The 22,068-nt window shown below is 51.5% G+C and overlaps 9 protein-coding genes across 9 annotated transcripts; 4 read left to right on the forward strand and 5 right to left on the reverse strand.

The window, feature by feature from the left end:
• Positions 1-230: 230 nt before the first annotated feature.
• Positions 231-1,491, forward strand: COCMIDRAFT_39581 (uncharacterized protein; the record flags this gene model as incomplete). Its single annotated transcript, XM_007692936.1, has 2 exons — positions 231-1,109; positions 1,177-1,491. The coding sequence occupies 2 exons, from the start codon at positions 231-233 to the stop codon at positions 1,489-1,491; spliced, it is 1,194 nt and encodes a 397-aa protein (XP_007691126.1).
• An 82-nt stretch (positions 1,492-1,573) lies between these two features.
• Positions 1,574-2,473, reverse strand: COCMIDRAFT_103760 (uncharacterized protein; the record flags this gene model as incomplete). Its single annotated transcript, XM_007692947.1, has 2 exons — positions 1,574-2,119; positions 2,189-2,473. 2 exons carry the CDS (start codon positions 2,471-2,473, stop codon positions 1,574-1,576), a joined length of 831 nt encoding a protein of 276 aa, XP_007691137.1.
• Positions 2,474-3,001: 528 nt separating this feature from the next.
• COCMIDRAFT_103721 (uncharacterized protein) lies at positions 3,002-3,402 on the forward strand (the record flags this gene model as incomplete). Its single annotated transcript, XM_007692948.1, has 2 exons — positions 3,002-3,031; positions 3,163-3,402. The coding sequence occupies 2 exons, from the start codon at positions 3,002-3,004 to the stop codon at positions 3,400-3,402; spliced, it is 270 nt and encodes an 89-aa protein (XP_007691138.1).
• Positions 3,403-3,638: 236 nt separating this feature from the next.
• Positions 3,639-4,616, reverse strand: COCMIDRAFT_39584 (uncharacterized protein; the record flags this gene model as incomplete). The annotated part of the gene is made up of 2 exons (XM_007692937.1): positions 3,639-4,407; positions 4,465-4,616. 2 exons carry the CDS (start codon positions 4,614-4,616, stop codon positions 3,639-3,641), a joined length of 921 nt encoding a protein of 306 aa, XP_007691127.1.
• Positions 4,617-4,830: 214 nt separating this feature from the next.
• Positions 4,831-11,172, forward strand: COCMIDRAFT_8059 (uncharacterized protein; the record flags this gene model as incomplete). The annotated part of the gene is made up of 6 exons (XM_007692929.1): positions 4,831-7,629; positions 7,675-8,949; positions 8,999-9,230; positions 9,281-10,025; positions 10,073-10,191; positions 10,244-11,172. 6 exons carry the CDS (start codon positions 4,831-4,833, stop codon positions 11,170-11,172), a joined length of 6,099 nt encoding a protein of 2,032 aa, XP_007691119.1.
• A 207-nt stretch (positions 11,173-11,379) lies between these two features.
• On the reverse strand, positions 11,380-12,565 carry COCMIDRAFT_103685 (uncharacterized protein; the record flags this gene model as incomplete). Its single annotated transcript, XM_007692949.1, has 3 exons — positions 11,380-11,463; positions 11,527-11,874; positions 11,978-12,565. The coding sequence occupies 3 exons, from the start codon at positions 12,563-12,565 to the stop codon at positions 11,380-11,382; spliced, it is 1,020 nt and encodes a 339-aa protein (XP_007691139.1).
• A 493-nt stretch (positions 12,566-13,058) lies between these two features.
• On the reverse strand, positions 13,059-14,914 carry COCMIDRAFT_103728 (uncharacterized protein; the record flags this gene model as incomplete). The annotated part of the gene is made up of 3 exons (XM_007692950.1): positions 13,059-13,894; positions 13,951-14,701; positions 14,753-14,914. 3 exons carry the CDS (start codon positions 14,912-14,914, stop codon positions 13,059-13,061), a joined length of 1,749 nt encoding a protein of 582 aa, XP_007691140.1.
• Positions 14,915-15,786: 872 nt separating this feature from the next.
• Positions 15,787-16,678, reverse strand: COCMIDRAFT_103736 (uncharacterized protein; the record flags this gene model as incomplete). Its single annotated transcript, XM_007692951.1, has 3 exons — positions 15,787-16,440; positions 16,489-16,550; positions 16,609-16,678. The coding sequence occupies 3 exons, from the start codon at positions 16,676-16,678 to the stop codon at positions 15,787-15,789; spliced, it is 786 nt and encodes a 261-aa protein (XP_007691141.1).
• A 536-nt stretch (positions 16,679-17,214) lies between these two features.
• On the forward strand, positions 17,215-21,884 carry COCMIDRAFT_103743 (uncharacterized protein; the record flags this gene model as incomplete). The annotated part of the gene is made up of 12 exons (XM_007692952.1): positions 17,215-17,262; positions 17,315-17,384; positions 17,441-17,695; positions 17,740-17,921; positions 17,971-18,653; positions 18,722-18,825; positions 18,899-18,999; positions 19,746-19,848; positions 19,926-20,608; positions 20,665-20,919; positions 20,970-21,676; positions 21,725-21,884. The coding sequence occupies 12 exons, from the start codon at positions 17,215-17,217 to the stop codon at positions 21,882-21,884; spliced, it is 3,351 nt and encodes a 1,116-aa protein (XP_007691142.1).
• Between the last annotated feature and the right edge of the window lie 184 nt (positions 21,885-22,068).

Raw genomic sequence — 22,068 nt, forward strand, 5'->3', positions numbered from 1 at the left:
ACGCCTACTAGCGGAATCCTTAGAGTAATTTCCTTCCATAGTAAATATAGTCAGAAATATTAGAGTTCGGTAATTCAAGGCTTAGTTTTCGTGGGTTTAGATTTTAACCTTTGAGGGGAATCATTTCCCGTCAGATCCCCCGCTAGGCTAGCTGTCCCTACATCACCCGAAATGTTGAAATGACGAAATCACCTCCAAGGTTTGAGCTCCTTTGACTCTTCACCAACAACATGAGCGCACCAAGCTTGCCGTTCCTATGGCCAACGCTGTTCAGGCCAGCAAAATCGGCACGCACGCATGTCTCTCGAGTAAAAGGAAACGCGCCTCGTACGCGACAAGCACGGCGGCATTTGACCACAACGCCATGTCAATTGGAACAACCCAGCACACAGCGATACGGGAAAGCATATGAGCATGCCAATTCGGGGCAGCAGAAGCCCGCGACCCACGAGACTCAAGAGAAGAGATCGGCGCCTGCTGGAAAGCCTTCCCAAGAACCATCTCCTGGCAAAGAAGAAGTAGAAGACAAAGCGCCAGCAACAACATCTAGCCCATCAACCCACAGCAAGCCCAGCGCCTCTGAAGAAAAACCCATAATAACGCCTCCGCCCGAATCCCTCAAGGTCAGCGATACCAAACCCCTCGACAGCGTCCTCCACATCCCCACAGCCGCCGAAGAAGAATCCCACAAGCCACCCCACCTCAAAACACCCCCCTACGTCCACCACTTCGACACCTATGGCCTGGTGCGCAAACTCTCCCAGTCCTCCTACACCCCCGACCAATCCATCACCATCATGAAAGCCGTACGCCAAACCCTCCTCTCTAACATGGCGCTCGCGCGCGAGGGTCTCGTCAGCAAATCCAACGTCGAAAACGAGACCTATCTCTTCCGCGCCGCGTGCAGCGAGCTCAAGACTGAAATCGGGAATGCGCGAAAGGGGGAGATGGAGCGCATGCGCCAGGAGAGGGGGCAATTGCAACATGAAGTTGATATTCTAGGGCAGAGATTGAGTCAGGAAACGGGGGGTTTGAAGGATGAGCTCAAGGGGCTGTTTGATGATAGGAAGATGGCGGTGAGGATGGAGCAGAGGGCCATGGAGACAAAGGCACGTTTTACTTCCTTCCCATCTTTTGGGAGGAGGAATACAGAGCATGTGACTAACGTAGTTTCAGATCCAAGAACTCAACTACAAAATCACCGTCGCGCTCAATTCGGACGCGCGCTCGGAAGTCGAGGCGCTGCGCTGGGTGCTTACGAGGCGTGCGGCGATTACAATAGGGGTGTCAGCATTCATGTTGTTTGTGGCGCTACGGTATACGAGTTATGTGCAGCATCAGAAGCAAGAAGAGAAGAATAGAAAGCAGAATGCGCCGCCGCCGCATCGGCCGAGTCCGATGGAGGAGTTGGGGAGTGAGCCTGTGAGTCCGACGGCGAGGGATGCGTTGGGAGGAGAGTTGTTGGCTACAGAGGGGGTGTCGCTTGGATAAGTAATGACTTGATACTTTTCATTGCAAGGATTTGTTCTTTGCTTTCAACCTCCAATGGGTCTAACAAACCAGAAGAGAAAGTTTATAGCTTGTGCTTCTTCTCCCCCTTCGCCAACTTCCTAAACTCCTCCTGCGGCACCCCCTTCAAAAACCTCTTCAACCCACCCATCACCTCCTCAACCCCCTGCTTATCCAGCGCCTCCCGCATCGGCTTCTGGATCAACGCCTTAATCTGCACCAGACTCTCCCTGTTCAAGTGATCCCCCAGTCTCTCCTCCACCTCTCCCAGCACCTGTCCCAGAAACCTATCGCTGTATCCTTCGTCCTTCACATTTCCCGCATCGAACGTCTTGGTCACGAAGCCTGTGGCCAGCAGCTCATCATTGGTAATGCGCTTGCTCATTATCAGGGCTTCGTTCGCTTTTGCGAGACCCAGGCGCCGCACGAAGCCAATGGAGGCATTGCCTTCTGTTACGAGGCCGAGGGAGGAGAAGGGTGTGAGGAGGAAGGAGTGTGGAGCGCTGTAGATGAAGTCTGAGAAGCTGATTAGGGCGGCGGAGAGACCGACGGCGGGGCCGTTGAGGGCGGTAATGAGGATTTTGGGGTGGGCGTAGAAGGCGTGGGTTATCTATTTCGTTCAATTAGCTTTGCTCTCGCAATGGCTTTGTAGGGGATTTGAAGGGAGGCCGGGACGTACAAAGAGGTTGTTCGCGACAAAACTTCGGAGATACATGTGTTGCTCATCTAGTGCTGAATCGTCTGTTTGCGAGCCAAAGGCCACATCTGCGCCTGCGCTGAAGAAGCGGCCTTTACCAGTCAGGATGGTTATACAGATGTCGTCGCGGGCTGCGACCTCGTTCATAGCAGAGGCAAGCTGGTAGTAGTCGTTTGCGCCGAGAGCGTTGAGCTTTTTGGGAGCATTGAGCGTGATGATTGCTGTTTTGCCACGATATTCGATCTGGATGGGATTTTCTGAGGCCATTGTGACTTTGAGGCGCGATCGGCGAGGGGACGGAGACAGTGGGTTCTGGAAATAGAGGTGTATGGGTGTAAGATGTTGTGCTGCTCGCGTGGAGATTTGGGATGTGAGGTATGTATTGAGCCGAGGCTCAGAGTGCGGAGAGGATTATCCGGGTAGGACGTTATGTGTTATCCTATTTGAAGAGAGTTTAGAATGCATGTCGGACTTCGGACGTTCCACTTTTCGTGCTGGGTGTGGTGTACACATGGTAAGATGTGAAAAACCACAATGGACGAAGCCCGTGTCTATCCATCGCACGCATGTGAAGCTCTACTGCTAGCTTACCCCAAGTTCCGAGTGGTGGGGACGATGTAGGGCTGAAGATTAGATCGAGCCATTGTGATTTGTCCATTATGAGAGATATCACCGAGTCATCGCCGAGCAGAGATCTGAGATTCTTTGGACGCCATCATCACTCCACCCCAAGCCGCCCGGTTAGTTTCGCCAGACGCCCTGTAAAGCCACGCGCCTTGTCGCAACACCGCAAATATGGCAGGTCCAAATCTCGAGGTCTTCAAGGTACGCCTCTCTTACCCAACGATGGTGTGCGCCGCATCCAAACTCGCCTTTGCTACTATGGCATTCGCTCCACACCACCTCCCGCCGCTCCAATTGGACCCGGATCTATTAAACTGACTCGGTACCTCTAGTTCGGAATGTACATTCTCTTCCCAATCAGTATAATGTACTACTTCGGTACCAATCTTGACGGCAAATTTACGGTTCCTGATTTCTGGCCGAAGCCAGGCCAAACGCACAAGATTCCGTATGACCGCGATGAGATAGCAAAGGAACTGGAGAGGATAAAGGCGAGGAATCTGGAAAACAAGCGCAGGAGAGAGGAGAGGGAGAGACTGAGGGAGATGGGTGGCCAGCCTAGGGAGGAATGAGCGGAATATACCAGAGGGCGATGCTTGCGTACATCGAATGCGTCATGACATGAAGACCGTAGGATGAGAAAAAGGAACAGAGTCGCAACAATATTACAGACCCGATGGAATAAGAAGCACCAGAGTACGAGAAATGGCATGAATGGCGTTGGGATATTATGATGCGCTTGAGGAGATATGTACATGATTGTACAATACTGTACCATACAGGGTTCTAGGTGGATACGAGGAGCACATCAAACGCTCACCTTTCCTCTCAACTCTTCCCAAATTTCCTCTGCTATGCTGCCCTTGGTCCAGTTCATGTATACGCCCTGTACGCCCTGTACCTCCTGCAACTCGTCCAAGAAATTACTCAGCTCTTTTGCTGCGCCCTCGTCATCCAATGTGACCTTGGTATCCTCGTTAGGGTCGTATATGATCTCACTCTCCTCGATTTCGAGACCGACGTCCTTGGATAATTTTTCGGCGGTCTTGTTCGTCATGGCTGGCTCAGTGTACAAGACCACCCGGCCTTCAGCATCCTCATCTACATCCAGTACGCCCGCTTCCAGCGCCGGCTCCAGCACCTCATCTACGGTCACGCCATCTTTCTTCCGAAGTATTATTCGTCCTTTCTTTTCAAACATAAAGGCGACTGTGGAGACGGTACCGCCCGCTTCCTTGACTAGTAAGCGGAGGTCAGCCAGTGCGCGCAGCTTGTTGTCGGTCTGACATTCTATAATAGTGGCAATGGACGGCGGGAGGATGGCTTCAAGGACAAGGGATTCGAGCGCAGTGCCTGTAGCCGAGAGACCCTGCCCGCGTGCAATTGCAGCCTCAATGGAAGCCTTCGGCACGGCCGACTTCTTTGCAGTGGCTATGGCGAGAGCGAGGCGGGGGTTCATATCAGGGTTTGGCCCAGCGAGTTTGACGGCATTGGTGATGTCGCGGGTCATTAGCGACCGTTGCTTAGATTTTCCAGCGTCATTCTTCGCCTTGTCGTGTTTGATAGTAGCCCATTTCCTGTGTTCGAGTCAGAATGGATCCCAATTCTTGTGCATACATCGAGGGCGACCGTACGAGTGGCCTGATAGTAAGGCGGGACTTGTGCTCAAACACCGCACCTGGTCCACTATGCGCACCCTGTACTGCGAAGCATGACGGCAGGGGCAATTGGCCACATTGCTGCTGAAAACTGCAGTTCTTACTGCGCGGCGCAATGGAGCTGACATGTAGGGCAACCGACTCTGGGGAACATGGAGTGTCCATCCGAAAAGTTGGAGATCATCGTCCCTGCCAAGACGGAGGTCCGCAACTCCTACTACATGCACTTGCCAGCGACTCCACAGTCGACATCTGGCATGACGAGCCCCATCAGGGCATGAGCAGCCAGTACCAACAACCTCACTACGGGACACTGGAGGTCTACGCCGGACACACATAGCCATGGCAACGAACGGCCAGGCCGCCGACGAAAGCCCCACCAACCCTGAACTCGATATCAAGAAGCTCCACGCCCTCCCCACCGAGCAGCAGGACCTTTACCTGCTCACCTTCAGTTCTGACCTCGCGCGCCATGTGGCTGCTCTAGACGGCGATGGCGCATCGGCGCACCAGATCTACATCAAGAAGGAGATATTCCAGATTGTCAACCTCGCATCCCCCGCACCCACGCGTGTCATTCGAAATAACCTAGGACGAGCGATTGCAGGCATATTCGAAAAGGGAGACAGGAAACTGCTATTTGAATCCATCAATGATTCAGTAAACATACTCAATGCTGCCGGCAAGAGCGAAAAGGATATCAGAACCAAGCACGCGGCTGCGCATTGCTTGGGCTCTATCTTCGAGGCGGCAGGGGACAGCGCTATCCAGCTGTCGCCGTTGGCAGTAAAGACATTGTTGGGACTTGTCAAGTCTGCGCAGAACCACACTGGTCTCAGGGCAGCGCTTTTCAAGGCCGTCGGAAAGGTGTTCAAAGGGGTCAGCTCCCATGCGGATGAGCTGATTGCAAGAGATGCATGGAAACAGGCTCGCAATGCTGGTAGCGACAAGTCCTATATCGTCCAAACAGCTGCCTGCTACTGTCTGGAGCAGTTGATTCGGTACACACCCTTCTTCGATAACTCGACCGACTTTGATAAGCTACAAAATGTGGTCTGGAAGATTATAGACAGTCCTTCGTCATCTGTGAGACATGCAGTGGCATCGTGCATCAGCGCTGCGCTGGTAAAGAACTACTCGGAGAACGCACCAGTCGACATTCCTATTCTCACGCGGTCAAAGACAGCGAAAAGGAAGAGTAAAAAACCAGGGGATGACGATGGCGACGATGTCATCATGGAGCGCTCTGAATCACCTGCTCCCAAGAAGTCTGCAATGCAGCTTTCTTTCACCATTGAGAGTCTTCTCAAGTTACTTGCAACGCAATACTGTCGGCCACAGGCTGGAAACCGCGCTAGGGCGGGAATTGCGGTATGCTATATCAAGACTATCAAGGGCTTGGGCGAGCACATTATTGAGAGCAAATACTCGGACATTGCGCGAAGCCTGTTTGTTGATGTTCTCAGCAACAACGTCATTGTACAGAACCGCTATCGCACTCTCAGCACACGAAAGTTTGTCGCAGTCATCTTGGAGAGTGTTGTTGGCCGTGGCCTGCTTGGAGAGTCTGGACAACTGCACGCCGTGAGATTTATGGTCAATGACATCCTCAAGGATTACCCTCAGGCGTTGAAGGAGCGCCCAGAGCCTACAAAACAGACCCTGATTGGCGCTCTCAGCACGCTGTCTTCTCTGTTCAACAGTCTTGGATCGGCTACCAACGTAGTCGCAGACTCCTGTCGAGATGCCTTGATCCAAGTCTTGCAGCATCCAAGTTACACTGTTCAAGTGACAGCATCCGCTTGTCTACGCGCTTTCGTTCTTGCTTGTCCTCTTCAGCTACTTCCTGCTGTCACTATATGCATGAACAGCGTCAACAGAGAACTTGGTCTTCTCGCAGGGCCGAGACAGTCGCCAAGGAAATGTGTTGGTCTGGCAAATGGTCTCTCCGCTGTGCTGAGCACATCGACCTCGCAACCACTACATGGTTCCGTGGATGTAAACTCAAGAGTACTCTCGCAAGCCACATCGTTACTGAAGTCGGCCAGCAACTCCGATCTGAGAATCGGTTCTACTCAGATACAAGTCGCCTGGATCCTGATTGGAGGACTGATGACTTTGGGGCCAAATTTTGTCAAGATCCATCTCTCACAATTGCTCTTATTGTGGAAGAATGCACTACCCAAGCCACTCAATAGAGATAACATGGTTCAAAGAAACTACCTGGAGCTCTGCTTCTTGACACATGTCCGAGAATGTGCTCTGGGGTCAATCTTGACCTTCTTGGAGTTCAACAGCCGAATCCTGACACTGGACGTAACGAAGAGGTTGGCTGCAATGCTCCAGAACACGACGTTATTCTTGAATACATTGCCAGCAAAGAAGACGACTGATGATATGTCACAAAGGCTTTCGCCTGCTTTGCAACTTTATGATTTCGATCTGATGGTCCGAAGAAGAGTTCTTCAATGTTACACCAAGCTTGTTGAGCTTAGTCCAGCAAGCAGTACGGAAGTGCTACTACAGACTAACTTGCTGCCTTTTGCGATCGCTTCTTTTGCAGAACCCGACAATTATACTACGAGCTCATTCAGCACTGCCATTGCCAGTGCTGCGGGAACGTTTGAGAGCATCTGGGAGGTGGCTGACAACCATGGTTTTGGTGTCACTGGATTGGTCCGCGGATATGACATCGCACCTCTCCCAGGCGAACAAGAGACTCATACTCACCATCACTGGCTCACCCGGCATGGCCCTGAGGCTATTATCGATCGCACCCTTCTCTCTCCAATCTGTGGAGCCCGCGAACATGACTCGATCTCGCTGTATATCAGGAAGTCGGACGAGTCTTATGAGCTTCCAGATCCGCCAGCTACTGAGGTAGTTAATGCAGCACTTCAATTGTTTGCTATTTGTCTTCCCTTGCAGACTGCTAGGATACAAGAAAGCATCCTGGAGCAGATGACGTCTTTCCTATCTGCAAGCAGTCTGCAAAGGGATATCAACAGAAAGACTGCCATGATGGTCAACATTGCGTATGCGGTTTTGTCTGCACTGAAGGTTGCAGTAAAGGAGACACGCTCAGCTCCTGGGAGTCTCAAAGGAGCAGCGGTTGAGAAGGTCATGCAGGATCTGTTACACGTGAGTATCTCGGCAAATTATCTGTTTCTTTGCTGATCCATTTAGTTATTTATAATCCTGCCCGACCCCTTCATCCGAAACCTTGCAGGAGAGGCGCTAGGTCGCCTGTGCAATAGCTCTGGAAATGCACTCACCACTACTGAAGTCAATTATTTGGTAGACCAAATTGTTGCAAACCGCGAACCAAATGCTCGTTCTGGATATGCCGTTGCCCTTGGGTGCATACACTCCCAGCTTGGTGGGATGGCTGCTGGTTTCCATCTCAAGAACATACTGGGGATACTTACGTCTCTTGGCGATGACCCACATCCAGTTGTACACTTTTGGGCAATGGACAGCCTGTCGCGAGTCGCTGACTCTGCCGGCCTATCGTTCTCAAGCTATGTTACAAGCACGCTTGGCATGCTGGCGCATTGGTACGCTGCAGATACGCACAACGAAGAATCGGCATCTCTTCCATACTCAAACATTGAGATCGATATACCAACCCCTGCTGTTATCGCACGATGTGTTGACAGTACTATCAACGTATTGGGACCAGATCTACAGGATGTCGCCAAAGCAAGAGATTTGATCATGACCCTTGTGGGGCTATTCCAGGGCGATGCTGATGAACTCATTGTCATCGAGAGTCTGCGTTGCCAGGAACACATCTCGCTCTATGCGCCAGGTTACATGGACTTCTCGGGCTATGTCAAGAGTCTACAGCGATCCGTAGAAAGTAGCTCAACACAGATCCGTGATATGGCTATTGACGGCTTGCACAACATCATGAGGCGTAATACAGAAGAGGTTATACGTGCGGCTGAGCCGGGTCTGGAGGATCAGCTGTGGCATGTACTTGACCGCGATCCAGAACATGAGGTTGTGCGAAATATTATTCGCAATTGGCTACATCAGACCGGTCTATCAGACACAGCAACGTGGGTGCAGCGATGCCACTCCGTCCTGACCAAGACGAAAAAGGTGGAAACTCAGGACAAGATTGAGCAGAAACCGAAAGCGGGCGCAGCAGAGATCCAGGATGAGGAAGTTGCAGGCTTTGCATCTGCATCAAATGCGCCAGGTGCTGAGTCGGGAGACGGCGTACAGGTGAGCCAAGAGCTGCTCAAGTGGCAAGTCCGGACATTTGGTATGGACTGTTTAAGCGAGCTTGTTGCGATGGTCAGCAAGGAAGCTGCCTTCCGAGAAGAAGCGCCTTGTGTGATGGCACTGCAGCAAAGGGTAGCTGATGTCGTGCGCATTGCCTTCTCTGCATCTACTGCTGGCGTTGTTCAGCTGCGGATACGCGGTCTCAAGATCATTGACCAAGTCCTCAAGGTATGTACACGTACTAGGCGTGTAGAACGTAGGTTAACCTGTCTTGCAGCTCTTCGGCAAAACGCCTGATCCAGATTTTGCTGAAGTTACCCTACTTGAACAGTACCAGGCCCAGATTGGTTCAGCACTTACGCCGGCCTTTGCAGCAGACTCATCACCCGAACTTGCAGCTGAAGCTGTAAACGTGTGCGCTACATTTATTGCGACTGGTATCGTAACCGACGTGGATCGCATGGGTCGTATTCTCAAGTTGCTCGTCTCAGCACTTGAAAACTTTTCTAGTATGTCTTCTACCCTCCCCTTGTCTCTATGCTTGACTAACACGACTTAGGCGAATCTGAGACTGCATCGATAGGTGATCTCAAAGGGTTGAGCTCAAATGCTCAGGTTATGGTCAAGATGGCAGTTTTCTCGGCTTGGGCCGAGTTGCAAATTGCTAGTGCCGAGCAGACTTACCTCAAAGATGTGCTGAAGCCGCACATTGCTAAGCTAACACCTCTTTGGTTGGCTTCGCTGCGGGAATATGCTCGCCTCAGGTTCGAGCCCGACATCACTTCATCTATGGGTTCTGCGTCGCTCTCTGGTAGTCTTGATACCATATATGCGGCGCTTAACCGCGAGACGTTGTTGAAGTTTTATCAAGATACCTGGCTGAACCTTGTTGATGCAATTGCCAGTCTCATCGACGAGGATAGCGAGTTCGTGTTTGACGCACTTGATGGAAAGACTGAACTGTCCGAATCGGACCCTAACCCAAGAGCTGACCATATCAACTATCGCGACGAGCCCGTTGCTTTCTTCTTTGTGCTCTTCGGTCTTGCATTTGAGGCCCTTGCAGGCCGTCCGGGCGACCTCCAGGCATCAAAGGAGCAGATTCTGGAGATACTTCAGGCCTTGAAAAAGATCTTGCGACCTTCGGTTTCCGGACATGCCATATACCAAGAGGTTGTGTTTTCCGAGACGATGGACATGCTTGATCGGTTAGTACTCACCGAAGGCTTGACCATACAGACAGTCATCGTTCAAATTACACGAAACCTTTGCATTGGACATCCATCTGCAAGGAGAGATCAAGGGTAAGGGACACAAGTCAGGCTGCTCTAAACTCACTAACTCGACATAGAACTACTTCTGCAGACGAACATCTTTCAGAAGACATTGACCAGCTGTTTGAGTTGACCAAGATCATGGTACTAGTACTATCCGGTCTAATACCAGGGCTGGAAGACAGCAAATCTAAAGGTAGGGCTTCTCTTATTGATTGAGAAGAATGATCGCTAATCCGCATCCTTAGCTCGCCACGAAATGAACGAAGAAGCCGTTGCTCTGCTCACAACGGCATTGTCTGCTCTCGTGGATGCTGCACAAGTCTTTCCATCCATTATCAAAGCCGATCTTCATGCTTGTATTCTTCACATCTTCGCATCCATAGTCGGCACTGGGGAATGCCAAGCAACAGTCATCCCGCAAGCGTTGCCAATTTTCAAACGCTTCATCACTAGTCTTGCGCCGGATGCCGAAGCCACGGATGACACTGGCAAGCAGCTGCGTGCGACGCTGGCGCGATTCCTTGCCATTCTCAAACACGCCCAAAAGCGGGAATTTGACGCTGCTCTTGCGTGTGAGAAGAACACCATTCTCACGGCTACTATCTTGTTGAGCTCTGCATCGTCTGCACTCACGCCCAACGATCCGCTCATTCAAGGATTTGTTGATGATCTTTTCGATTGTCTTAATACGGTCACCACCAGCAAGGTAGCTGCTGGGTGTTGTCGTTCCCTCCTTCTCTTGCCCAAAAAGGGCGCTTTTGAGACAAGTCTTGCGAAGCTTCTTCTTCCGCCTACCCTCTCTTTCTTAGCAATGCCTTCAGAGGTAGAAGGCCTCGAGGAGTCCCGCGCAACCCTTGCGCAGACCCTTGTCAGCTTCATCTCAACTCTTCCAGAGCCAGCACAACGGCAAGTCGCTTGCAAGATTATCATTCCTGCCTTGTTATCACGGGCTCAGAATGAACCAAAGGCAACCCAAGAAACAGCGGCAAGGCTGCTTGAAATTGCCGGTGCCGATCAACAGGCGTTTAGGACTGTGGTGACTGGACTGACGCCTGAGCAAAGAAGTTTCATGGAAGGGGTGTTGAAGAGCGGGCAAGGGCCTAGGAGGCAGGAAGTTAATAGGGAGGATGACGGAATGCCCAAGATTGCGCTCAAGATGGATTTTGGGTCGTAGAGTCAAAGATGGGATTAATGTAGGTACGAATTGTATGTTTGTATTATGACATGCTCGGTGGTTATGTGTGGTATGGTACTAGATTAGACGTATGTGACCTGGATGAATCATGATTCCTGAGTTGACTGCTTTCCTAATTGTATGTCAAATGACAGTGGAAACTTGCGTCAGGTTCACCGTGAAAGAATTGAACTTTGATGCCCGTTATCAAGGAGCTAATATGCCCGCTGCAACCCAATCTTCCTTTTCGCAATACTCCTTCAAGCTCATTGTCGGGACATGTACGCCCATCTAAAAATCAATCAATCGTTAGCCGATAACACCAAATCACGTAGCAAAATATTCCATCCTTACCTTTTCCAAATCCCACGTCATCAACGTATCCTTTTGGTTAGCATTATACCCCCAAGTACTCGAGAACTCAAACATTTCCCCAATCTCCTTACCCGCGCCTCCAGGTATCTCCTTGTCGAAATCCTCGACGCTAACTTGCTTGTAACTAGTCTTTACCCCCGTCACCTCACCCCAAGTCTTGATCCAATCTGGCCATGTGCACCATTCGCTCGCAGCCATGACCGTCGAGCCTGGGGGTAACTGCAACATGGCTTGTACAAAAGGACCAACATCCGTCCGCGGGTTGAGATGGGGTATCAACGTATCTGGAGACGTCGGGGACTGCATCTGAACTGAACCGTCGGGCAACTATACGTATATCTCATCATCAGCGAATTCTTCTCCAACCCCTTCCTTCCAACTTTTGCCCTGTATATATACCTGTGATAGAACGGACACGTGACAAACATACCTTCGCAAACCACCTCTCGGGCATATACCTCCAACTGGTATAAAAATACCCGGTATGCAGATAACTCGTCTTGCGCGCCAACTCCTCATATCTCTCTTCCAGGTACCGCGGAAAAACATGCGCCTTACCATCAAAATGCCACAGCTCCTTATACCTGCCCCCACTGGCCTCGCGCGCATTGCACAACGTACTCGCCACAAACCCCACGTCATCCAACCCGCCCACCACCTTCGCCACCGCGTCCACTATGTTCCGCCCTTGCTCCGCTTCCAGCTCGTACGCGTACCGTCCGATGGGCACCCCGAGCTCCGCAGCGCGAGCAGCGTTGCTGGGCGTGAAGAACGGTGTCCAGAAGTCGGTGGCACTGAAGATTAGGTTTGCGCCGGAGAAGGCGCGAGAAAGGGACGAGGGGTCGTGGAGGTCGGCTTGCACCATTTCGATGCCGAGGGAGGAGAGGTGGAGGGAGGTGGGCGAGGTGGGGGATCGGGTTAGGCCGCGGATGCGCCAGGTTGGGGAGGCGAGGAAGGTGTGGGCGACGGAGGAGCCCTGGTTGCCAGTTATGCCGATTATGACGATGAGTTTGGACATTTTTCTTTTTTTTTGGCTGATATGTATCTGGTTCTTTCTTTCTGGTTTTCTGGTTTCTTTTGTTGATGTTATTGTATTTTCGGGTGGTGTTGAGTTTAGGGGCGGAAACGAGGTTGAGATAAACGAAGACGGGTGGAGACGACGGGAAGGATTGAATGCCCCACGTGGGAGTTTTAAGGGCGGGAATGAGCTGTGTACTTTGTGTGACTTTGGTGGGTTGGAATAGTTGTTTTGGAGAGAATTGATTGGTTCATTGGCTGTGTCATCTAGGTTAAAGCTGCTGGTTGTGTATGTGTGTACTTGTATATTATATTTATCTTGAGGTGGCGTGATACACAAGACGGGTTGCCTAAAAAGTCTCAATCTCATACAGAGAACCTATACGATTGCCTTTCTATCACTGTATTGATGCTTGAAAAGGAAAGTTGAGTGCACAATTGCAAAGATAGCTGTACCCATTGGTCTCGTGACTCTCTATGAATTTCTCAAGTCATCATCCTCCGTTCACACCATTCACCCCCTCCTCCCCAGGCACATCAACCAAACTCCCCAACCCCTCCGTCTCCTTCATTCTCTTCTGCCACGGCAACAACTCCTTCGCCGCCTTTACCTCCCCCACCTCCCCCCTTTCCCTCCTCTCCCTCCACTCCTCAATCTCCCTCTGCTCCACAAAATTCCCATGCAACCCCAACCTCAACTTAACCGGCAAATGCACCACAGCCAATGGGCCCTGTTCAAGATTCCTCGCATCGAAAATCATAATATCATTTCTCAGCACATCCAAATGATTCAGCAACGCAATGATGTATCCGTCTCCCTCTTCGAACTCCTTGTCCCCATCCCCGTCTTCCTTGGCCTCTGAAGAGCGACGACGAGGCACAAACACCGGCTCCTGAAACGTACACGTCGGGCCCGCCCAAAACACATCTTTCCTCCCAGTCTCCCACTCATAATGCCCCAGCACATTAAACAGTCCTCCAGCGGGGGGTCCGCATTTTGCCCCATCATACGGTTTGGTGGGATCGATGTTGCACTGCCAAAAGTGATTGTAGCGCTTCGTCAGCACTCTATCGTCTATGCGTGAGAACTCGCCGTTTATACCAAACAATTTGTGTGGTTGGACGCGCGTGTGGGTTGGAGTGGAGGGGTCGAAGATCCAGCGGTAGGTGTCTGAAACGAGTTTGTTGCGTTGCTGCAAGGTGGAGGGAGTGGATGGGGGAGGAGGGTCCGGGGGAAAGAAGAAGAAGACGTTGTCGGAGGCGACGGTTAGGTCGACGATGATTTTGCCTGAAGGGTCTTCGTAGGAGCCGGCTATGTGGCCGTGGAAGCCTGGGGGGTGGTTGTTAGGAGAGGTATATGAGGGGGGAGGGGGGGAAGATAAGTACCGTTGTCGGCACGGAGCCATATGATATCTTCGGGTTTGCCGTTTCGGCGTGGGACGATACCGTACCATTGGTCTTCGTTGGGGTCCCAGGCGAAGTGGTTTCCGCCTTTTTTGAGGCGGTCCACATTGACCTTGATGGGGGTTAAGGGAAGGACTAGGTAGTTTTTTGTGATGGCACAGTCATGAATCATGCCGGAAAAGGGTGCTTTGTACCAGCACTCTTCTGTCTTTTTCCCGTCCTTGTCGATGGTATAGACGACGATGTCGCAGCTAGCGTCGTATCCGTTGCCTCCGGCTTGGTAACCGTAGCAGACCATTTCTCCAGTGTCCGGGTCAAACTTTGGGTGTGCGGTAAACGTGGGGGATTGCACTTGGCCATCAAAGTCGTAGCGGCCGATTGTTTCGAGTGTGACTGGATCCATGGCAAATGGTGGTCCATCTTCCTTCATTGCAAGAAGAACACCCCTCCAAAAGATGACGTTGGTGTTTGAAGCAGTTCGTATGATGCCCTTTACCATCTCATTGTCGGTATAAGGGTTCCTGTACCGACCGAGCAATGCGCGCCGGGCTTTTGTCTCTGCTTTATAACGATCTGTATGTACGTATCGTTGTCGAAAGTCGACATGGCCATTTTCGAATCGAAAGGCAGATACAGAGCCGTCACCGTTGAAGTGTATGTCTTCTTCAAAAAGAGGCGGAAAGCGGTGGTCCGGCTGTATGCGAAAGAAAGTGCCATTGATATCTTTGGGAATCTATAGTTGCTAAGTCCGACTCTCTGTACGTACAAGTACAGCTCTACTTACGGTGCCAGTGGTTTCTAGCTCAAGAATATCTGCCTCAAGTCGTGATGGCTTGTGGAAGCCCTTGAAAAACGGAGTATCTGGAAATTTGACTTCATCGCCATGTTTTTTGCCTTCCTGATAAGCCGCAGGTACTGGACTGGCGAGGGAGAAAATGTGTGCCATAATGTACTATTGCTTTGTTTCATTCAGATACTCGCCAGCACCTTCCCATCTAATATCCAAATCTGAAGACACCATTTCGATTGCAGTTCATCCCAATGGAACCCGATGTCTTGCATCGTTTCGGAATACTGGAAGGAGCGGATGTGGGGTATCTTACCTGCGGGGTAGCTTACTTTGTACAGGTCTCGGCAAGTATGGTGAAGGTCGGAGTGATAAGCCCGGATGATATCAGCAGCGGCATGATGTATGCGAGGAGTATATTTGCTTTGTAGGAGTACTAGCGTACTTTTTCTGTTGATTGCAACGATGCAGTACGTCAAGAGTGTTGAACACATGATATTCGATATTCAACTCAACACCGAGCTAGTCGGCTAAAATCGAGTAATCGGTCTTATGGGTCCCGATGTAATGGTGTATTCGCCAAGTAAAGGCTCACTTCCTGCTTGGGGATAGCGTGACATTCGGTACTTGGCTTCTAAAACATCTACCTACTACTACGTAGGTGCAGGGCGAATAGAATTCACGACCTACTTTGAATGTAAACTGTGTTAAGAATCTGTTATCCAGTGCAGAGGAAGTAACGGAACTACGTACCCCACATATATCGTATACTAAGAAGCATTACTACACTTTCTACTTGTGTGTGCACTGTCTCGTTTACGATGTGAGACAAATACAGCATTTAGTATCCTGCAGTTTTGTAGAAAGAGGCTCAAGGTGATGTCTCCATACATTCAGCTAGTTTAGTGGGCAAAGATGTATGGTGGGGCATTGTCAAACAAATACGGGAGTAGTAAAAATTAATTTGTTCTTCAGTCGAAAAGGCACTACCACTGTAGGGATTGATGCCACCTAAGATTCGCCATGTCAATCTACGGTACACCGTTCACTTCCGACCGAGGTTTGCTAAGTACCAACGGTGGAGTACTTGTCGACGGGTCCTTCCCGTAATGCGGCGCTCTCAAATCGTCGTCTGCAACCTGCTCTCCCGTAATAGGATGAGTGTAGTGAAACGGCACGACACGGGTATCCGGCCAGAGCATTGGATTCTCACACAAAACATCTGGTCCGATGGGATCCTCCGGGAAGGTCGTTTTCGGAAATGGCACGTGGTTCGGTTTGGTGTAGGACCAACCCTTGTCAAACGGTGCATGCCAAAAGGGAAAATACTTGAGTCTGAAGATCTTCCAAACGCCGTCCTCTTTGATGTACTCGTTCTCGTAGATGCCGCCTTCCCACCATTGCACTAGACCGCGAGGGTGCGTGTCCTTGATGCTTTCGTGTGTGCCAGCGGACATCATGCTGCGGAAGCGACCCTTTGCGCGTGTGCCTTGTGCGTTGACGTCGACTATGCCCTGCAATTGAGGGTGATCAAGTAAGAAGCCGTGGACGGGTCCGTTGCGTCCAGCTACAAACATTTTGGCGAAGCGGCCAACGTAGAGGCGCCTGACTCCCGCTTTGCCATCATAGCGGCCCCCAAGGAATTCAACACAGCTGTCGGGATGGTCGGAGAAGAGATCGGTAACCTAATGACATGAGCAATCGAGTCTTGCACATAGTACATGGCTACCCACTTCCTTGTAGAGACATTTGTCGAGATAGTAGCCATATGTGTACTGAAGTTTGCGAATGTCCTCTTGGTCTAAGGCGGGGTCAGCGTCTTGGAGCGTGAGTGATGATTGACTAAGCCGCACCACTCAGCCGCGTCACCTGCGACTGCAGCTTCTCCACCATAGCCTTCAATTGCTCAATTTCGCTAGTCATTATCGTGGCTGCCTGTTGCAGAAACCAGCGTGTCAATGGGATTCAATGTCACGACTATGCTTCACTTTTTAACAGCAATGGTACATGATTTAGTACCAAACGCGGAGCTGTCTTGATCCGTCACCACGACGACCATGAGGAAGATGCCGTGCCATCCCCACGAATAGGATCGGTCAAAGAGTCGGCGTTATGGATGCGAAATGCACGAAAATAGCGGTTATACACTGCCGATTGGACTATTCCTCAAGGAGTTTGCGGAGGATAACGGCAAAGCAACATTGAGGTGGGGTCATGCACCACCTGCAATTCCAGCTTCAGCTTGCTAGCGTTTTTCGACCCAGAAACCTCCACAGTCGCTGATATTTATTGGGCCGTGCTACCGCAATACCAGATATTAGCCTATCAATATCCAGTCGATCTCCTGCAGGATCAAACTAACAAAGACTTGTTGAATACTGTTTGCCTTTGTGAGGTGCAGCGACAGAAGTACAGCCGTAGTAACAGCAGAGCTGCGTCATTATATTTGACAATCCAACATGGGCCTTCCGGAGAAGATTGAGACACGTCTGTTCATCAATGGAGAAGTCAGTCACGGGAAACTGATAGAAGTGAAGACTTGAGCTGACCCTTTCACAGTTTGTTGAATCGTCAAATGGCAAAACATTTGACATTGTTAATCCATCAACGTTGAAGCTTGTAGCCAAAGGTTAGTTCTATCGAACCCCTGAGGGAAGCATGTTGGCTTAAGAAGACTACACACAGTACACGAGGCATCTGAGCAGGACACGGACAATGCTGTAGCAGCAGCGAAAGCCGCTTTCCCCGCATGGTCTGCGCTCTCGCCAGACCAAAGGGGCCAGTATTTCAAGAAACTGGCAGCATTGATCCGAGAGAACAACGATGAGCTAGCGGCGTTGGAAGCAAGTTCGATGGGCCGCCCGGTGGGAGAGTTTTTTGATGCATACGCGGCGGCGGCAAAGTGGGATCGCTATGCGGAAAGCGGATACAATGTGCAAGGTGAGAATGACAGTGCATGACGAAGTTGAGATGCTGATGTGAAGCAGGAACTACCAGTGTTCAGACTCCGGGGTTCATCAACATGACACTACGCCAGCCCTATGGAGTCGTTGCCGCTATTATTCCGTGGAACGTGCCCTTGTATTTCTTAGTGAGCAAGCTTGCTCCAGCTTTGATTGTAGGAAACACAGTCGTTCTAAAGAGCTCCGAGAAGGCACCCTTGACTGTGAGTGATGGGTCGACTGTTCACGTCAAAAGCTAATGGTGAGCGACAGTCTGCAAAAATCGCCGTGCTGGTAAAGCAGGTTGGGTTCCCGCCAGGCGTCATCAACATCATCACTGGATTCGGAAATGTCAGTGGTTCCGTGTTGAGCCACCACATGGACGTCCGAGCTCTGTCATTTACTGGATCGAGTCGGACTGGAAGGATCATCCAAGAAGCAGCGGCAAAGTCTAATCTGAAGCAAGTCTTCCTGGAGCTCGGAGGCAAGTCACCGGCCGTCATTTTCGAAGACGCGGACATGGAGAAGGCAGTCAAGGAGACAGCACACAGCATTCGATGGAATAGCGGGCAGGTGTGCATGGCCAACTCGCGCATCTACGTGCAAAAGTCGGTGGCGGACAAGTACATTGAACTTTTCAAGCAAAACTTTGAGACTGAGACCAAAATGGGAGATCCGCTAGCAGCACCCCAGGAGGGTGTCAACCAGGGCCCGCAGGCAGATGGCGCGCAGTACAAGACAGTGCTGAAATACCTGGAAAGTGGGAAGCAGTCTGGCGGAGAGCTGATCACGGGAGGTGCGCCGTCTGACCGCGAAGGCTACTATATCCAGCCGACCATTTTCAAGAACACGCCCGAGGATGCGCAGATTATGAAGGAAGAGATTTTTGGGCCCGTGGTCAGCATCAATGTCTTCAGCACTGAGGAGGAGGCTCTGGCCAAAGCCAACGCAACAGAGTTTGTCCTCCCCCCCCTGCCTTCTTGGCAACGCTAGGTGAAACCGATGGTGACTAACAATGTTGCAGATTCGGGCTGTATGCGTCGGTGTACACCAAGGACATTGACCGGGCCATGCGCTTTGCAAAGGGACTGGAGGCTGGGACGGTGGGAGTCAATTGCACGTCGCCAGGTGAGTTTTTTTTATATTGATAGGGCGTGCAGCGACATGGATGGACAAAGGTGGTTGCTGACACGAGAAACAGTGACGGGCACCGACATGCCGTTTGGGGGATACAAGTCGTCGGGATCGGGGCGGGAGGGGGAGCCTCTGTACTCGCTCAACAACTTCCTGGAGACGAAGAGCGTGCTGATCAAGATGGGATAGGGTGCATGTGCATGTGCATGTGCATGTGCATGTGCATGTGGGGGCGGGGGGTGGTGGGGAGTGGTAAATGAATAGGGCGAGAGGTAAGTATGTACTTAGAGGCCTTACCTAGTGGAAGGGGGTGGCGGCTGGGCAGGCCAGCCAATCGGCAGGTGGTGCAGGGTGGCTTTGCGGGCGAGAACGAACCAGCGCCGAGCACGCAAACCAATGCACGCGTGAATTGGAACCCTTCTCTTCTGCACCCGTCTCCTCCACTGAAGAGGGCAACATGCTCCGCTGCCTTTCCCTGGACCGCTGCAGGTGTGCCGAATGAGCCCATTGCGTCGCTGCTAGAGCCATTAATAGTGTCATCTGGTCCCGCCGGGCTGCCCCCCCGCTGTCCTCGGAACGATATGGCCGAGTTGGCCGCCCCGCAACCTCCAGCGCCTGCGCCTGCGCCTGCGCCCACGCCCGCCTCGAGCAGAGCACCCAACGGCCATCGCGTGCACAGCAGCTGCGACCGCTGTCGCAGCAGGAAGACAAAGGTACGCACGCGCATACCATGACGAGATTCAATCGACACGACCGCTCCATCCGCCGCCAAGCAGCTAACCGCCGCCCGTGATCCGCAGTGCATCGATCCCAGTACGCCTTTCCACCTCTCTGACTACACACTACCTACTTACTCATCCGCCCATCCACTCCTTCACCCTCACCCTTACCCTTCACTGACACGCCCCCCGTAGTTCCCGGCCCATGTCGCTACTGCGCCCGCACAGGCGCTGTCTGTACCATTGCCACGCCCAGGCGCAAGAGGCCCTACTACCATGTCACCGAAGAGGAGTACCAGTGTGCCATGCGCATTCTTGAGCACTTCTTCCCGGGCCGTGAACTCAATCTCCAGTCCCTCCGCACCATTGCCAAAGCCATCAAAGATGGCTCCTTTCACGCCGACCCTGTCACGCAAACTGACGGCCTCTTCGCCAGCAGCCAGGCCTCGCCCGAAGATGGCGACAGCGTTGACAACGGCGAGGAGCAGGATGTCAACGAGCTGCATGAATCTCTCGGCTGCATGATGAAAGACTCACGCGGCAAGTTTCGTTATGTAGGAGCTCACAGCGAGATTCCCTTCAATGCCGTCGTCGCTACCTTGGGTATGCAGCGGAAGGACCCGTCCATCATTCCTACCCCAAAAGTGGGGGCGTATCCACCGACTCTTCCTGTAGCATCACCCTCTACTGACTCGGGTGCCGAAGAGAGCTACTATCTCCCCAGTCGCCATCTATGTGACATTTACATTTCTCGTTTCCTCGAAGATGTCCACTGCACATACTGGCTCTACCCTGTCGAAACCCTGCTGCGTCGCGTTGACAACACCTATTCCGAGTCAGCCGAGTCTTCGTCCAGCTCGTGGATGTGCTCCCTGTACACCATCTTCGCCATTGGAGCAGCAAACTATGTCGGCAACAATGGCAACTCCCCGCCGCCAGACTGGCCCGCCGCCATGGATGTAAAAACATCAGAGGATTACCTTGCCCTCGCCAAACAGCTCATTCCAATCGTGTACGATGAAGCCGACCTGGACAGCATCCGCGCAATGGCCATTATGGTAAATTCGTCCTGACAATCATTTGTCCTGTCAAAATGTGGCTAACCACTGTCTAGTCCATTGCAATGGAGAATCTTTGCTCGAGAGTTAGCGCCTATCTGTACATGGGCGCCAGTGTGCAAATGGCCTTCTCCCTAGGTCTGCACCGCGACCAGGTCGACGAGTCAGCCACCGCGCTTGACCGGGAGCAGCATCGCCGGATTTGGTGGACTCTGTTTCAGCTCGATCAAGAAATCTCGTCGAGAGGTGGCTGCCCGACCATTGTGGATGAGCGCTTTACCAAGGTTACGACGCCTATGCCATCTGAGCGGGTATGGACATCGTTGTTGATTCTAAATTTCCAGATACTAACGTGTCGCAGGCCGTGTATCCAGGACTGCACACGCCTCTTTCGTGGATGGATACATCGGTTTCCCTCTGTCGCTTGAGGCGCGGAATCATCCAGGACGTCTATATGGAGCGTTCGTCAACCTCGATATCCTTTTCGACAATCTCAAACTCGCTCCTGCTGTTACAGAAATGGTACCGCCAAATGCCAGCACATCTGAAAACTGATGTACCCGCGCCTCCAACGTACAGGCGCGCAATCGCAGCCTTGCATCTACAGCATTGGAGTACCACTATCCTCTTGACACGACCTTTTCTGCTCTATCTGGTCATCAAATATGGCTCACTGGTGTCAAGTAAAAAGATCTGGTTTGAGCGCATGGGAAAAACATGTATCGACGCAGCGCAGAAGAGTGTTGTCATTTTGAAGCAAATGGCCACAGACAACGTGCTTTCTAGCTTGACGGCTTTTGATAGTACCTGCATCTTGCGCTTAGTCATCGTATTCATTCTGGCCTATGTCCACACCAGATTACCACAATACAGCGAGCACATTTGGCAATTGGTGGAGCTGGCCAATGGCATGGAACAGATTGGTTTTACAAAGATGGTATCTGAAGAAACACCCATACGCCTAGCAGATCTAGGAATATCAAAACATGTTCCAACCATCAATGACAATCATCATACGCCAGTTCCTTTGGACGATGCAGCAGTGGCTCAATTGTGGGGCTGGGACTCGTGAGTTTTACCGCTGAAAATTTCTGTCCCTGACTAACACCCGCATAGTAGTTTCATGACTCCGCTGCAGATGCAGCAAAGTTTGGATCTCAACTTTGACGACTCAGGCGCTTTCGACATCAACACCGAGATCCTTGCATTCACCAACCTTGATGAAAACATCATCATTGACCCATCGCGTGCCTATCCGCAATATAGGATGCAATGACATTTTCCTGAGGCAATGACGCATCCCGATACAACAAAAAATTGTACGCCTACCAACTGAGATGCGGGACTGTTTTCTCCATGACTCTATCAGTACCACTTGGCTGGTGCGTATTCTAGTAGATGGACATGAATCAGGACATATGTTCATATCACTATGCACCTCGCCCCCCTCCCTCCCCCCT

This window comes from Bipolaris oryzae, assembly GCF_000523455.1.
Source record: "Bipolaris oryzae ATCC 44560 unplaced genomic scaffold scaffold_146, whole genome shotgun sequence".
Classification (NCBI taxonomy): Eukaryota; Fungi; Ascomycota; class Dothideomycetes; order Pleosporales; family Pleosporaceae; genus Bipolaris; species Bipolaris oryzae.